Consider the following 13,992-nt stretch of genomic DNA (forward strand, 5'->3'; position numbering starts at 1 on the left):
TTTTTTTAATTTTTCTTTTTCCCTTTTCAACCAAAATCTTATCAATCCCTTTTTTAAAAAAATCTTTTTTATTCTTCATTTTTAGAGTCATAGTCTATCCCTTCATAGTAGTTAACCTTATTTTTGGTATATATATATATATAAGTTGTTCTCTCTTTAAAATTTTGGGATACAGTTTCTTCTAACAGACCAAAATATACCCTAAATCTCTAGTGTATGGCTTTGTTCTAGTCTCCTGCCTGATCACAGTTTCTCCCTTTTTTTAAAAAAATCCTCTTCTTTTTTCAACTTATCAATTCCTTTTATAAAAATCTTTTATAATTTCCATCTTTACAGTCATATTCCATCCCTTCATCGTATTTACCCTTATTTTTCTACATATATAAGTTTTCCTTTCTTTAAAATTTTGGGAAGCACTTTCTTCTAAGAGACCAAAATACACCCAAAATCGAGTGTGTGGCACTGATCTATGCACCAGCCTGATCATAGCTGATCATATTCTGTTTTTTATCTTTTTTTCCTTTTTTTTTTTCTTTCCCTTTTTTTCCCCCCGGTTTCAGGTCTTTTCTGATTTGTTTAGTGTATATTTTCTGGGGTCGTTGTTACCATTAGCATTTTGTTCTCTCATTCATCTATTCTCCTCTGGACAAGATGACAAGATGGAAAAAATCACCTCAACAAAAAGAACAAGACGCAGTACCGACTGCCAGGGACCTAATCAATAGGGACATTAGTAAGATGTCGGAACTAGAGTTCACAATGACGATTTTAAAGATACTGGCTGGGCTTGAAAAAAGCGTGGAAGATATTAGAGAAACCCTTTCTGGAGAAATAAAAGAACTAAAATCTAACCAAGTTGAAATCAAAAAGGCTATTAATGAGGTGCAATAAAAAATGGAGGCTCTAACTGCTAGGATAAATGAGGCAGAAGAGAGAATTAGTGATACAAGACCAAATGATGGAAAATAAAGAAGGTGAAAAAAAGAAAGATAAACAACTACTGGATCACGAGGGCAGAATTCGAGAGATAAGCGATACCATAAGATGAAACATTAGAAAAATTGGGATCCCAGAAGAAGAAAGAGAGAGGGGGGCAGAAGGTATACTGAAGCAAATTATAGCAGAGAACTTCCCTAATTTGGGGAAGGAAACAGGCATCAAAATCCAGGAGGCACAGAGAACCCCTCTCAAAATCAATAAAAATAGGTCAACACCCCCATATCTAATAGTAAAACTTACGAGTCTCAGAGACAAAGAGAAAATCCTGAAAGCAGCTTGGAAGAAGAGATATGTAACCTACAACGGTAGAAACATTAGATTGGCAGCAGACCTATCCAGAGACCTGGCAGGACAGAAAGGACTGGCATGATATCTTCAGAGCACTAAACGAGAAAAATATGCAGCCAAGAATACTATATCCAGCTAGGCTGTCACTGAAAATAGAAGGAGAGATAAAAAGCTTCCAGAACAAACAAAAACTAAAGGAATTTGCAAACGCGAAACCAGCCCTACAAGAAATATTGAAAGGGGTCCTCTAAGCAAAGAGAGAGCCTAAAAGCAGCATAGATCAGAAAGGAACACAGACAATATACAATAACATTCACCTTACAGGCAATAAAATTGCGCTAAATTCATCTCTTTCAGTAGTTACCCTGAATGTAAATGGGCTCAATGCCCCAATCAAAAGACACAGGGTATCAGATTGGATAAAAAAACAAGACCCATAGATAATGCTGTCTGCAAGAGACTCATTTTAGACCCAAAGATACCTCCAGATTGAAACTGAGGGGGTGGAAAACCATTTACCATGCTAATGGACACAAAAAGAAAGCTGGGGGGGGGGGGCAATCCTTATATCAGACAAATTAGATTTTAAAACAAAGACTATAATAAGAGATGAGAAAGGACACTATATCCTACTTAAAGGGTCTATCCAACAAGAAGATCTCACAATTGTAAATATCTATGCCCCTAAAATGGGAGCAGCCAATTATATAAGGCAATTAATAACAAAAGTGAAGAAATACATTGACAACAATACAATAATAGTGGGGGACTTTAACACCCCCCCTCACCGAAATGGACAGATCATCTAAGCAAAAGATCAACAAGGAAATAAAGACTCTAAATGACATACTGGACCAAATGGACTTCACAGACATATTCAGAACATTCCATCCCAAAGCAATGGAATACACATTCTTCTCTAGTGCCCATGGAACATTCTCCAGAATTGATCACATCCTAGGTCACAAATCAGGTCTCAACCGGTACCAAAAGATTGGGATTATTCCCTGCATGTTTTCAGACCACAATGCTTTGAAACTAGAACTCAATCACAAGAGGAAAGTCGGAAAGAACTCAAATACATGGAGGCTAAAGAGCATCCTACTAAAGAATGAATGGGTCAACCAGGAAATTAAAGAAGAATTAAAAAAATTCATGGAAACCAATGAAAATGAAAACACAACTGTTCAAAATCTTTGGGATACAGCAAAGGCAGTCCTGAGAGGAAAGTATATAGCAATACAAGCCTTTCTCAAGAAACAAGAAAGGTCTCAAATACACAATCTAACCCTACACCTAAAGGAGCTGGAGAAAGAACAGCAAATAAAGCCTAAACCCAGCAGGAGAAGAGAAATAGTAAAGATCAGAGCAGAAATCAATGAAATAGAAACCAAAAGAACAGTAGAAGAGATCAATGAAACCAGGAGCTGGTTCTTTGAAAGAATTAACAAGATTGATAAACCCCTGGCCAGACTTACCAAGAGAAAGGACCCAAGTAAAGTCATGAATGAGAGATCAAAACCAACACCAAAGAAATACAAACAATTATAAGAACATATTATGAGCAACTATATGCCAGCAAATTAGATAACCTGGAAGAAATGGATGCATTCCTAGAGATGTATCAACTACCGAAACTGAACCAGGAAGAAATAGAAAACCTGAACAGACCTATAACCACTAAGGAAATTGAAGCAGTCATCAACAATCTCCCAACAAACAAAAGCCCAGGGCCAGATGGCTTCCCAGGGGAATTCTACCAAACATTTAAAGAAAAATTAATACCTATTCTTCTGAAACTGTTCCAAAGAATAGAAATGGAAGGAAAACTTCCAAACTTGTTTTATGAGGCCACCATTACCTTGATCCCAAAACCAGACAAAGATCCCATTAAAAAGGAGAATTACAGACCAATATCCTTGATGAACATGGATGCAAAAATTCTCACCAAAATACTAGCCAAAAGGATCCAACAGTACATTAAAAGGATTATTCACCACAACCAAGTGGGATTTATCCCTGGGCTACAAGGTTGGTTCAACATCTGCAAATCAATGTGATATAAAACATTAACAAAAGAAAGAACAAGAACCATATGATCCTCTCAATTGATGCAGAAAAAGCATTTGACAAAGTACAGCACCCTTTCTTGATCAAAACTCTTCAGAGTATAGGGATAGAGAGTACATACCTCAATGTCATAAAAGCCATCTATGAAAAGCCCACAGCGAATATCATTCTCAATGCGGAAAAACTGAGAGCTTTCCCCCTAAGGTCAGGAACACGGCAGGGATGTCCACTATCACCACTGCTATTCAACATAGTGTTAGAGGTCCTAGCCACAGCAATCTGACAATAAAAAGAAATAAAAGGCATCCAAATCGGCAAAGAAGTCAAACTCTCACTCTTTGCAGATGATAGGATACTTTATGTGGAAAACCCAAAAGACTCCACCCCAAAACTGCTAGAACTCATACAGGAATTCAGTCAAGTGGCAGGATATAAAAATCAATGCACAGAAATCAGTGGCCTTCCTATACACCAACAACAAGACAGAAGAAAGAGAAATCAAGGAGTCGACCCCATTTACAATTGCACCCAAAGCCATAAGATACCTAGGAATAAATCTAACCAAAGAGGCAAACGATCTGTACTCAGAAAACTATAAAATACTCATGAAAGAAATTGAGGAAGACACAAAGAAATGGAAAAACGTTCCATGCTCATGGATTGGAAGAACAAATATTGTGAAGATGTCAATGCTACCTAGAGCAATCTACACATTTAATGCTATCCCTATCAAAATACCATCCACTTTTTTCAAAGAAATGGAACATATAACCTAAAACTTGTATGGAACCAGAAAAGACCCCGAATAGATAGAGAAATGTTGAAAAAGAAAAGCAAAGCTGGCGGCATCACAATTCCGGACTTCCAGCTCTATTACAAAGCTGTCATCATCAAGACAGTATGGTAATGGCACAAAAACAGACACATAGATCAATGGAACAGAATCGAGAGCCCAGAAATGGACCCTCAACTCTATGGTCAACTGATCTTCGACAAAGCAGGTAAGAATGTCCAATGGAGAGGTTGCCTGGTGGTAGGCTGCGACTCCATCTCCCACCCAGACTTCTTCACCACCACAACCAAGGAAGGATATGATATGAGGCGAGTGGACATAACTCCTTTAGAACAAAGGAAATTAACTTTTGATACCCATGCACTGGTTCAGGATTTGGAAACTCATGGATTTGACAAAGCACAAGCAGAAACAATTGTTATCAGCATTAACCACTTTATCAAATGTCAGCCTGGATAGTATCTACAAGGAGATGGTTACTCGAGCTCAACAGGAAATAACAGTACAACAACTAATGTCTCATTTGGACTCCATCAGGAAAGACATGGTCATCCTAGAAAAAAGTGAATTTGCAAATCTGAGAGCAGAGAATCAGAAAATGAAAACTGAATTGGAACAAGTTAAGCAGCAACTGATAAATGAAACCAGTCAAATCAGAGCAGATAATAAACTGGACATCAACCTACAAAGAAGCAGAGTAACTGATATGTTTACAGATCAAGAAAAGAAACTTATGGAAGCAACCACAGATTTTACCAGCAAGGATACCAAAACCAGAAGTATTATTTCTGAGACCAGTAATAAAATTGACACTGGAATTGCTTCTTTGAAAACACTGATGGAGTCTAACAAGCTTGAGACAATTTGTTACCTTGCAGCCTCAGTGTTTACTTGCCTGGCAATAGCATTGGGATTTTACAGAATCTGGAAATAGTAGAGCTACCATATTATGCTGCTGTGGATTCAGAACACTACACCAGGATGCATTTATTCTGAACATGGAAGTTGTGGCAGATACTCAATACAAGGTTATTCAGAGTACATATGGATTAAAAAATATTTTAAAATGGGAAGATGTGCTTTGAGTTTGTGTTTTTTATGTGTCTTTATTATGTTGAAAAGCTGTCATTCAAAACCTGATTGATTTGAGATAAAGGCTTTTTGTCTTTATCCTTTTCATAGTTCATAGAAACTGATCCAGAGTTTTCTTGTGTTTGCTTGAACAATGTATTTCGTAATGTCTGCTGCAAATTTAAAAACTATTCCCAAGCCTACATACTTGTAATTGTATTCAGCTTCCCTGGTAACTACTGCAGTTACCTTTTCATAGAAAATAAAATCTTGTTTTAACAACAAAAAAAAGAATGTCCAATGGAAAAAAAACAGTCTCTTCAACAAATGGTGTTGGGAAAATTGGACAGCCACATGCAGAAAAATGAAACTGGATCATTTCCTCACACCACACACAAAAATAGACTCAAAATTGTTGAACGACCTAAATGTGAGACAAGAGTCCATCAACATCCTAAAGGAGAACACAGGCAGCAACCTCTTCGACCTCAGCCGCAGCAACTTCTTCCTAGAAATATCGCCAAAGGCAAGGGAAGCAAGGGCAAAAAGGAACTATTGGGACTTCATCAAGATAAAAAGCTTTTGCACAGCAAAAGAAACGGTCCACAAAACCAAAAGACAACCGACAGAATGGGAGAAAATATTTGCAAATGACATATCAGATAAAGGGCTAGTATCCCAAAATCTATAAAGAACTTCTCAATCTCAACACCCAAAGAACAAATAATCCAATCAAGAAATGGGCAGAAGACATGAACAGACATTTTTCCAAAGAAGACATCCAAATGGTCAACAGACACATGAAAAAGTGCTCAATCACTTGGCATCAGGGAAATCCAAATCAAAACCTCAATGAGATACCACCTCACACCAGTCAGAATGGCTAAAATTAACAAGTCAGGAAACGACAGATGCTGGCGAGGATGCAGAGAAAGGGGAATCTTCTTACACTGTTGGTGGGAATGCAAGCTGGTGCAGCCACTCTGGAAAACAGTATGGAGGCTCCTCAAAAAGTTGAAAATAGAGCTGCCCTACCACCCAGCAATTGCACTACTGTGTATTTACCCCAAAGATACAAATGTGATCCAAAGGGGTATGTGCAGCCCGATGTTTATAGCAGCAATGTCCACAATAGCCAAACTATGGAAAGAGCCAAGATGTCCATCGACAGATGAATGGATAAAGAAGATGTGGCGTATATATACAATGGAGTATTATGCATCCATCAAAAGGAATGAAATCTTGCCATTTGCAACAACGTGGATGGAACTGGAGAGTATTATGCTGAGCGAAATAAGTCAATCTGAGAAAGACATGTATCATATGATCTCACTGATATGAGGAATTCTTAATCTCAGGAAACAAACAAGGTTGCTGGAGTGGTGGGGGGTGGGAGGGATGGGGTGGCTGGGTGATAGACATTGGGGAGGGTATGTGCTATGGTGAGCGCTGTGAATCGTGTAAGACTGTTGAATCACAGACCTGTACCTCTGAAACAAATAATACATTATATGTTAAAAAAGAAATAAAGAAGATAGTAGGAAGGGAGAAATGAAGGGGGGGAAATCAGAGGGGGAGACGAACCATGAGAGACTATGGACTCTGAGAAACAAACAGGGTTCTAGAGGGGAGGGGGGTGGGGGAATGGGTTAGCCTCGTGACGGGTATTAAGGAGGGCACGTACTGAATGGAGCACTGGGTGTCATATGCAAACAATGAATCATGGAACACTACATCAAAAACTAATGATGTAATGCATGGTGATTAACATAATTAAAAAAAAGAGATATCATAAGGCAGTTATCGTTAATGACCAAATTCACTACATGATTACAAGAGCTATTTGGTAAGTTTTATTTATTGTTGGGGGCGAGGGGGCTGTTTTTAAATTACCAATGGCCTTAATCTCCAGTCTATTTCAGTGACCCTTTCATAGTCACACCCTATACTTGTCATCACCCAAAACCGCTCAGCTTCTAAAATCTTGAATTCTAATACTTTACTTTCTGATCATAACCCTACAATCTCCCTAATCTATAAAGAAGGAGAAATATACTAAAAGAAAAAAGGATTTGAAGTTTAAAAAAAAGAAAAACTGGAGTTCAAATACGTGCTCTACCTCTTCCTAAATTTTTGCACAAATTTCATCTCTTTGGCTTTGATGTAATATAGAAATAACAGTGACAGTAATACCTACATCCCAGGGTTGTGAGGTCAGAGATAATGTCTGTCAAGACCCTGGGAGGAGGCAGGTGCATATGAGACACTCAATAAATGATTCTTCCCTCCCCAGATGCACCTCCCAATCTTGCAGCCTCCAATCTCATTCCACCCTACACACTGCTACCCCAGTGTTATCCCTCACTAAAATCCGACTCAGACATTACTCTCTCCTCCTTCATTGGTTTCCTTTTTTTTTTTTTCATTCAAAAACATTTATCGAGCACCAGCAACTGTGCCAGGTGCTAAGGAAGGTTTCCGTGTCTCTTGTTGGATAAAATCCAAGTTCCTAAATACTGCATGCAAATCTCTTCTCTAGCCTCATCCCCACCACATTCTGCTTATGCGCCAATACCATGCAGTTTAAGGTTCAGCAACAGTGAATTACTGTTAGCTTACACCCACAGAAGTACTCTGGTCTACCTATGTATATTCTGTTCCATCTACCTAGAAGTAAATGCTGACAGCATGCATTTCACATTAGACACTACTCTAAGGTCTAGAGATATCTATAAATGACACAGCCCTGGTTCTTATAGTCTTATGAGAGAGAAAGAAAAAGCATTACAATAAAAACTCCAATCTGTAACCAGAATGTAACAAATCATGATCATGCCTCTGCTTAAATCATTACAATGGCTTCTAACTGCCCTTAAAATAAAGTTAGGGTCTTTCAGTATCTACAGAGGTCATCAACTCCATCTTCAACACACATCAGCCACACTGGCCCTTTTCAAGCTCCTCAAAGGCACTATGCTCTTTTTCGCATCAAAATACTCCCAACATGCTGTTCCTTCTACCTGCAACGCCTCCGCCCAGGCCCACTCCCATTCACAATCCATGTACAGGTTTTATAGCTCCCTATGCTTAGCCTATGGAGTCTTTATCACAATTATTTATTGGATGTTTGTCTTCCCCAAATGGACTATAAATTCTATAAAAGCTGCATCTTGTCTGACTTGTTCACTGCTATATCCCAGCAACCAGCCCAATAACTAGCACATAGTGTATATTCCTTATTTGTTGAACTAATGAATAAATGAATATAGCAAATATGAGTGATTAAGTGCTAGGAGTCCATTCCTGTCATGAAATGGAAGGTCCTATCCATAATATACATTACTCTTCAAATTTTGATGAACTTCGTTCATAGAGACAATCAAACATCTTCCAGATGTTTATTTTTAAAATTTTATTTACTTATTTATTTGAGAGAAAGCGTGAGCAAGAGTGCACAAGAAAGAGCACAGTCGGGGGCGGGGAGCAGGTTCCCCGCTGAGCAAGAAGCCCATCGCTGGACTCGAATCCTGGACCCGGGGATCATGACCTGAGCCAAAGGCAGATGCTTTAACTGACTGAGGCACCCGGGTGCCCCCTTCTAGATGTTTTAACAGGGAATGTTTTATATATAATAAGCTTTGAACTCCTCAAGCTGGTCTGATCAACCAATACTCACTGGAAGCAGACCAAACAGAACAGAGATTACGAGTGTAGGTTCTAGGGGTGCCAGGATGGCTCAGTTAAGCGTCTGCCTTCGGCTCAGGTCATGATCTCAGGGTCCTGGGATCAAGTCCCACATCAGGCTCCCTACTCAAGTAGAGAGCCTGCTTCTCCCTCTCCCTCTGCTGCTCCCCCTGCTTGTGCTCTCTTGCCGTCTCTGTCAAATAAATAAATAAAATCTTAAGAAGAAAAAAAAAGTGTAGGCTCTAGAGTCACAAGAATTTTCCCAGTTCTGGGCGCCTGGGTGGCTCAGATGGTTAAGCCTCTGCCTTCAGCTCAGGTCATGATCCCAGGGTCCTGGGATTGAGTCCCTCATCGGGCTCCCTGCTCCTTGGGAGCCTGCTTCTCCCTCTGCCTCTCTCTCTCCCTCTGTCTCTCATGAATAAATAAAATAAAATCTTTAAAAAAAAAAAATTTTCCCAGTTCTATCACTTCCTAGCTGGACCTCTCTTGACTCAGCACCTCCACTTATAAAATGGGGCAAACAGCAGCACACCTTGTAAGATGGCAACGAGGATTAAAGACTGCCGGAGACAGAGTAAGCTCTCAGGGAATCAGTTACCATTACTGTTGTTGCTGCTGGGGACTTACTCTGTACCAGGCACCATACTGAATGCTTGGGATAAAGCAGTAAGTAAATCAGATATGGTCCCTTTTCTCATATTTATTCAATAAATATGCACTGAGTATGTACTGTACCACTATAGACAGTAAACAATCTCAGTCCCTGCCCTAACAAACTGTAAATCCTTGAGGAAAAGACAGCCATTTAATAAATACCTCGGGGACACCTGAGGTTAAGTGTCCTGCTCCTGGTTTCGGCTGTCATGATCTCAGGGTCGTGAGTTCAAGTCCCTTATCCGACTCCACACCGAGCATGGAGTCTGCTTGTCCCTCTCTCGCCCCCCCACTTGAGCACATGTACACATGTTCTCTCTCGACTCTCCAAAAAAATTTCTTTAAAAAAATAGTAAGTAAACAGCTCAAGTAAATATAAATATGAACATACAATGCTTGTTATTTCACCCAACCAAAGACTTTACACACTGTATTAATGTGGGTGCTAAGGGATTTATAATTTATTCAATGTCAAGGAATCACTAAACAATTTGATTCACGAGCACTCAGTTACCCTCATTCCACTAAAATCTAAGATCCTGCCCAAAGACTACCTGGCAAATAGAAGGCACTGAATAAATCTGCGTTGATCAATTCCAAAGGTGAAGAATTAGCCACAACGTCTTTAATTGCCTGCTCTGGAAATGAAAATCTAACATTTCTCCTGTTGCTTAAGAACAAGTACTATTCCCATTTAACAAAGACAACTGATATATATCCCAATAAAACTGGAAGAAAAAAAAGGAACAAAGGGTATAATGGGGGGGTGGCCTGGATGGCTCAGTCAGTTAGGCCTCGAGACTCTTGGTTTCAACTCAGGTCACGATCTTGTAGTCGTGGGATCGAGCCCCATGTCAGGCTCTGTGCTCCGTGCAGAGCCTGCTTCAGATTCTCTCTCCCTCCTGCTCAGTCTCTCTCAAATAAATAAAATCTTTAAAAACTATATTCCTTTGTAAACAAATATGAAACATTTTTTTAAAAAGGTTATAATGGGTACAACTTTTTTCCCCACCATCAAATTAGTATTTTTTAAAGGATTTCTTGCCCTTTTCAAAGCTAGATAAATCATTCACTGTTGGTCACTGGTGACGGAATCCTCCCACTACTCTTTCTTCCAGAAATAAAGTATCTCAGATGGTACTAGTTTGGCAGCAATTAAGGTACAGGATAAAATTATTTCAGAGAATGCGGTGACACAAACGGTCACAGTTCCACCCAGCGAATGGTTTCTACAAAGAAGTTTTAATGCAACTTTACTTATGTCATATGGGTGATTCCAGTAAATGTCAAAACAGATTATTTCAAATAATTAATACCCTTGGTACTGGGAGGCCAAAATACCTTACTATAAGCCTATTAACTTCCTGTTTTAAAAAACAAAATATACATCCTTTATAGAAACTTCAAAAATATTTTCAAAAGAGAACAAGAAGAAAATACCCAAATTCCATAGCTTCCTTTCAGAGTATATCCTTCCAGTCTTTAAAATATGTCTTTGACAGGCCCATAAGAATTTTCAATTGGGATGTCAAAAAAGTGACCTCACCATTCTGAACAGTGTCAAACCACAAACCACCAACACACTTAATCTTATCCAGTCGACAGAATTAACTTTTTAAATGTAAACATTAAAAATCACTCCCCTGCTCAAAACCCTTCAGCGGTTCTCCATCACTCTTGGAGTAAAATCCAAACTCCTTCACTTGACTTTCAAGGCCCTCCATGATCTGATCCCTGCCTACCTCTCTGATGTCACATCCCATGGGTCTCTGCTCCAGCTACACCAGCGTTCCTGCGATGCCTTAAACCTCACAATCTAATTCTTACCTCAGACCCTTCTCACTGCTGTTTCCCTCTGCCTGAAATAACCACACTCCCTCTCTTCACTCAGACGTCATCTCCTTAGAAAAGCCCTGACACCCTAACTAAAATGGGCTTTTTTACTCCCAATTACCTGCTTTAATTTTCAGTCACTAACCAAAATATTTAGCTGTTACTTGAGTATTGTTTCTTACCAGCAGACCATCAGTTTCAAAAGAGCAGGGCTTTGCCTAGTTCACCACCTAGACACACTAGGTGCTCAATAAACACTTAAATGAATAAATACATGAACAAATGAATTCTATGACAGTTTAGTCTATAATTAGTTACTCTAACATTCACTTGCTTTTGCAGTTAAACACAAAGGAACTGTGAGCTAATCTGAGGAAAAACTGTTTTACTAAGTACTTACTTGGTTGATCTGCATAAGTTCTCAGAGGCACTGCAGAAACTCCCTGTAAGCCATGAGATATTCGACTGAAATGGCCTCTCTGGAAAAAAGAAAGAAAATGTTGTATTATGTAAAATAAGAATTCAAAATAGAACACTGAAGGTCAATGAAAACGTAATGACTTGGAGCAAATGTGTCAAGCACTTATTATTTATATATCTTCCATTGCCAAACAGAGGTTACGTATCAATTTCTCCTCTTTCGTAACAACAATTACTTAAACTTTACAACCTTAGCTCCCCATACTATCTTTTCATTATGAATATTCAATAAACCATTTCATATAAATATGGGCTAAAGCCCAATTAAAAAAATTGTTATTCAGTGGTCTTAAGTGTTATTAAATTTTCGGAAAGCATGGCTAATTTTTGGTGCCAGGGATCAATTTAATGTCACAATTAAGGCTCTTAAAGTTCTAGGGGCACCTGGGTGGCAGACTCGGTTAAGTGTCTGCCTTCAGCTCAGATCACGATCCCAGGGTCCTTGGATCGGGTCCCATGTTGGTCTCCCTGCTTAGCTGGAAGTCTACCTCTCCCTCCCCCCCCCCCCGCTCATGCTCTCGCTCACTCTGTCTCTCAAATAATCTTTTTTTTAAAAAGGGCTCTTAAAGTTCTAACTTAGTAATCTTTATTATTACAATTCTCTACTTGTAATTATTGTTTCCTAACTCAAACTACCACATACAATCTGTGAAGATGCTCCTGAATGGTTAACTAGAAACAGAAAATTAGACAAGATAACGTAGGAAAATGCGTTATTACATTCAAGAGCTACTACAATTTCACAAACTGCACCATAATCTCCACAACAATCTGTATGAATGTCTACTCTTTCCTAAAAACAATGAAGCACAAAGAAACAATGCAAAGAGCTCTTATCACAGCAGGCAAATGGGAGGCAGTGATGAAACCCACATTCATGTAGCAATGTTCTCTACTCCAAAGCAATTCAAGGCACCTGAGATCAGCACAGCAGACCAGAGGAGCGGACCAAACATCAGTCTTAACTTCTACTCCCAGTTCTGCCTCTGCCTAGAAATATGACTCCTAGCATATTACATTAACTCTCAGGAGCACAGATTACTCATCTTAGAAACAAAGGAGCCTGATTACTATACTATTTTTAAGGTATCCATCAACGTAGTACCCAGCCACGATCCCACATATATACAATCTGGCTGTATTCGGCACGTGGATGAAAAGGGAAAGCTAGCTGTCTTAACGATAAGCAGCTGCAATTAAAAATACAAGCCTCTAGGAGAAGGCAGTGAACACTAGCTTAACGCGGCAAACAATGAAGAGGCCTTTGAGGAGTTTCTAGGGCTACCTGTCGGGGCTGACTGCGTCTGGGTGTTTCAAGGAGTGGCCCCAAGGTTACCTGCCCACTGCCACTCAGGGGCTGGGATTAGGATTAGTAAAAGGTAGAGGGTATGAAAAGACCAGACGGGTAGGGTGCGATTTGTACTTTCTCTGCCAAGGTGGACAGGCCTGTGTGTGACCCGCATGCCCCAGAGCCCAGACTTGCGAGCGGACTGCTGGCCGTCGCACAACAGGCGGGGCCTCTCCACCGGGGCGGTCCCGGCTCCGACCGCGACCCCGCCAGAGCCCGCTCAGGGGCGGGGCCGCGGGTTGTCCGGCCAGACTGCCGGCCTCTCTCGCCCCGACCAGTTAGGCCGCGTCCCGGACCCCGTCAACCGGCCCTTCTGCGCCTCTGGCTCGGCACGACCCCACCCCGTCGGCCCTCACCTTGGCCAAGGAGCAGTACACACGACTCCAGCTCTGCATCTTGCCGCTCAACTTTCTCTCCGCCAATGCTTTCCCGTCCGCTAAGCTCCTCCACCGCCTCGCCAAGGTCTCCCCGCCCTGCGCATGCACAGGCACAGCTTACGTCAGGGTCGGGAGCAGCGCGATTGGCCCGCAAGGTCAGGGCCCACGGGACTAGGCGTGTCTGTCCGGCGCGGAGTCGTGCGCTGTCGTAAGAAGCGTAGTGCTTTCTGGCAGCGAGGGATTGCAGTACCATTTTACCGGTGGTATGAAAATGTGCTGGTTTGTAATGTCATACTTGGGGGACGAAATAAATAAACAAGACTGTCGTTTGCTTCGTGCACGCTGCAGAAAGTCAGGCTTGACAGGTTCTTGATTGTGCTAAGCTGAGGAATCTC

At 40.5% G+C, this 13,992-nt stretch overlaps 1 protein-coding gene and 1 pseudogene across 1 annotated transcript in view; one reads left to right on the forward strand and one right to left on the reverse strand.

Moving 5' to 3' along the window:
• The window catches only part of DLD (dihydrolipoamide dehydrogenase), a 40,588-nt gene extending 26,891 nt beyond the window's left edge, over nucleotides 1–13,697 (reverse strand). Inside the window, exons 1-2 of the mRNA XM_028094517.2 lie at nucleotides 13,577–13,697; nucleotides 11,793–11,871 (exon numbers count right to left, since the gene is read on the reverse strand). Of these exons, the coding sequence (XP_027950318.1) occupies nucleotides 11,793–11,871; nucleotides 13,577–13,615 (118 nt within the window). The 5' untranslated portion in view covers nucleotides 13,616–13,697. The remainder of the gene's footprint in view (nucleotides 1–11,792; nucleotides 11,872–13,576) is intronic.
• On the forward strand, nucleotides 4,423–5,193 carry LOC114201701 (coiled-coil domain-containing protein 90B, mitochondrial pseudogene; annotated as a pseudogene).
• Nucleotides 13,698–13,992: the final 295 nt, after the last annotated feature.

Source organism: Eumetopias jubatus, unplaced genomic scaffold, assembly GCF_037043125.1.
Source record: "Eumetopias jubatus isolate StellerSeaLion01/CBP00866 unplaced genomic scaffold, mEumJub1_p1.0 scaffold_14, whole genome shotgun sequence".
Taxonomy (NCBI): domain Eukaryota; kingdom Metazoa; phylum Chordata; class Mammalia; order Carnivora; family Otariidae; genus Eumetopias; species Eumetopias jubatus.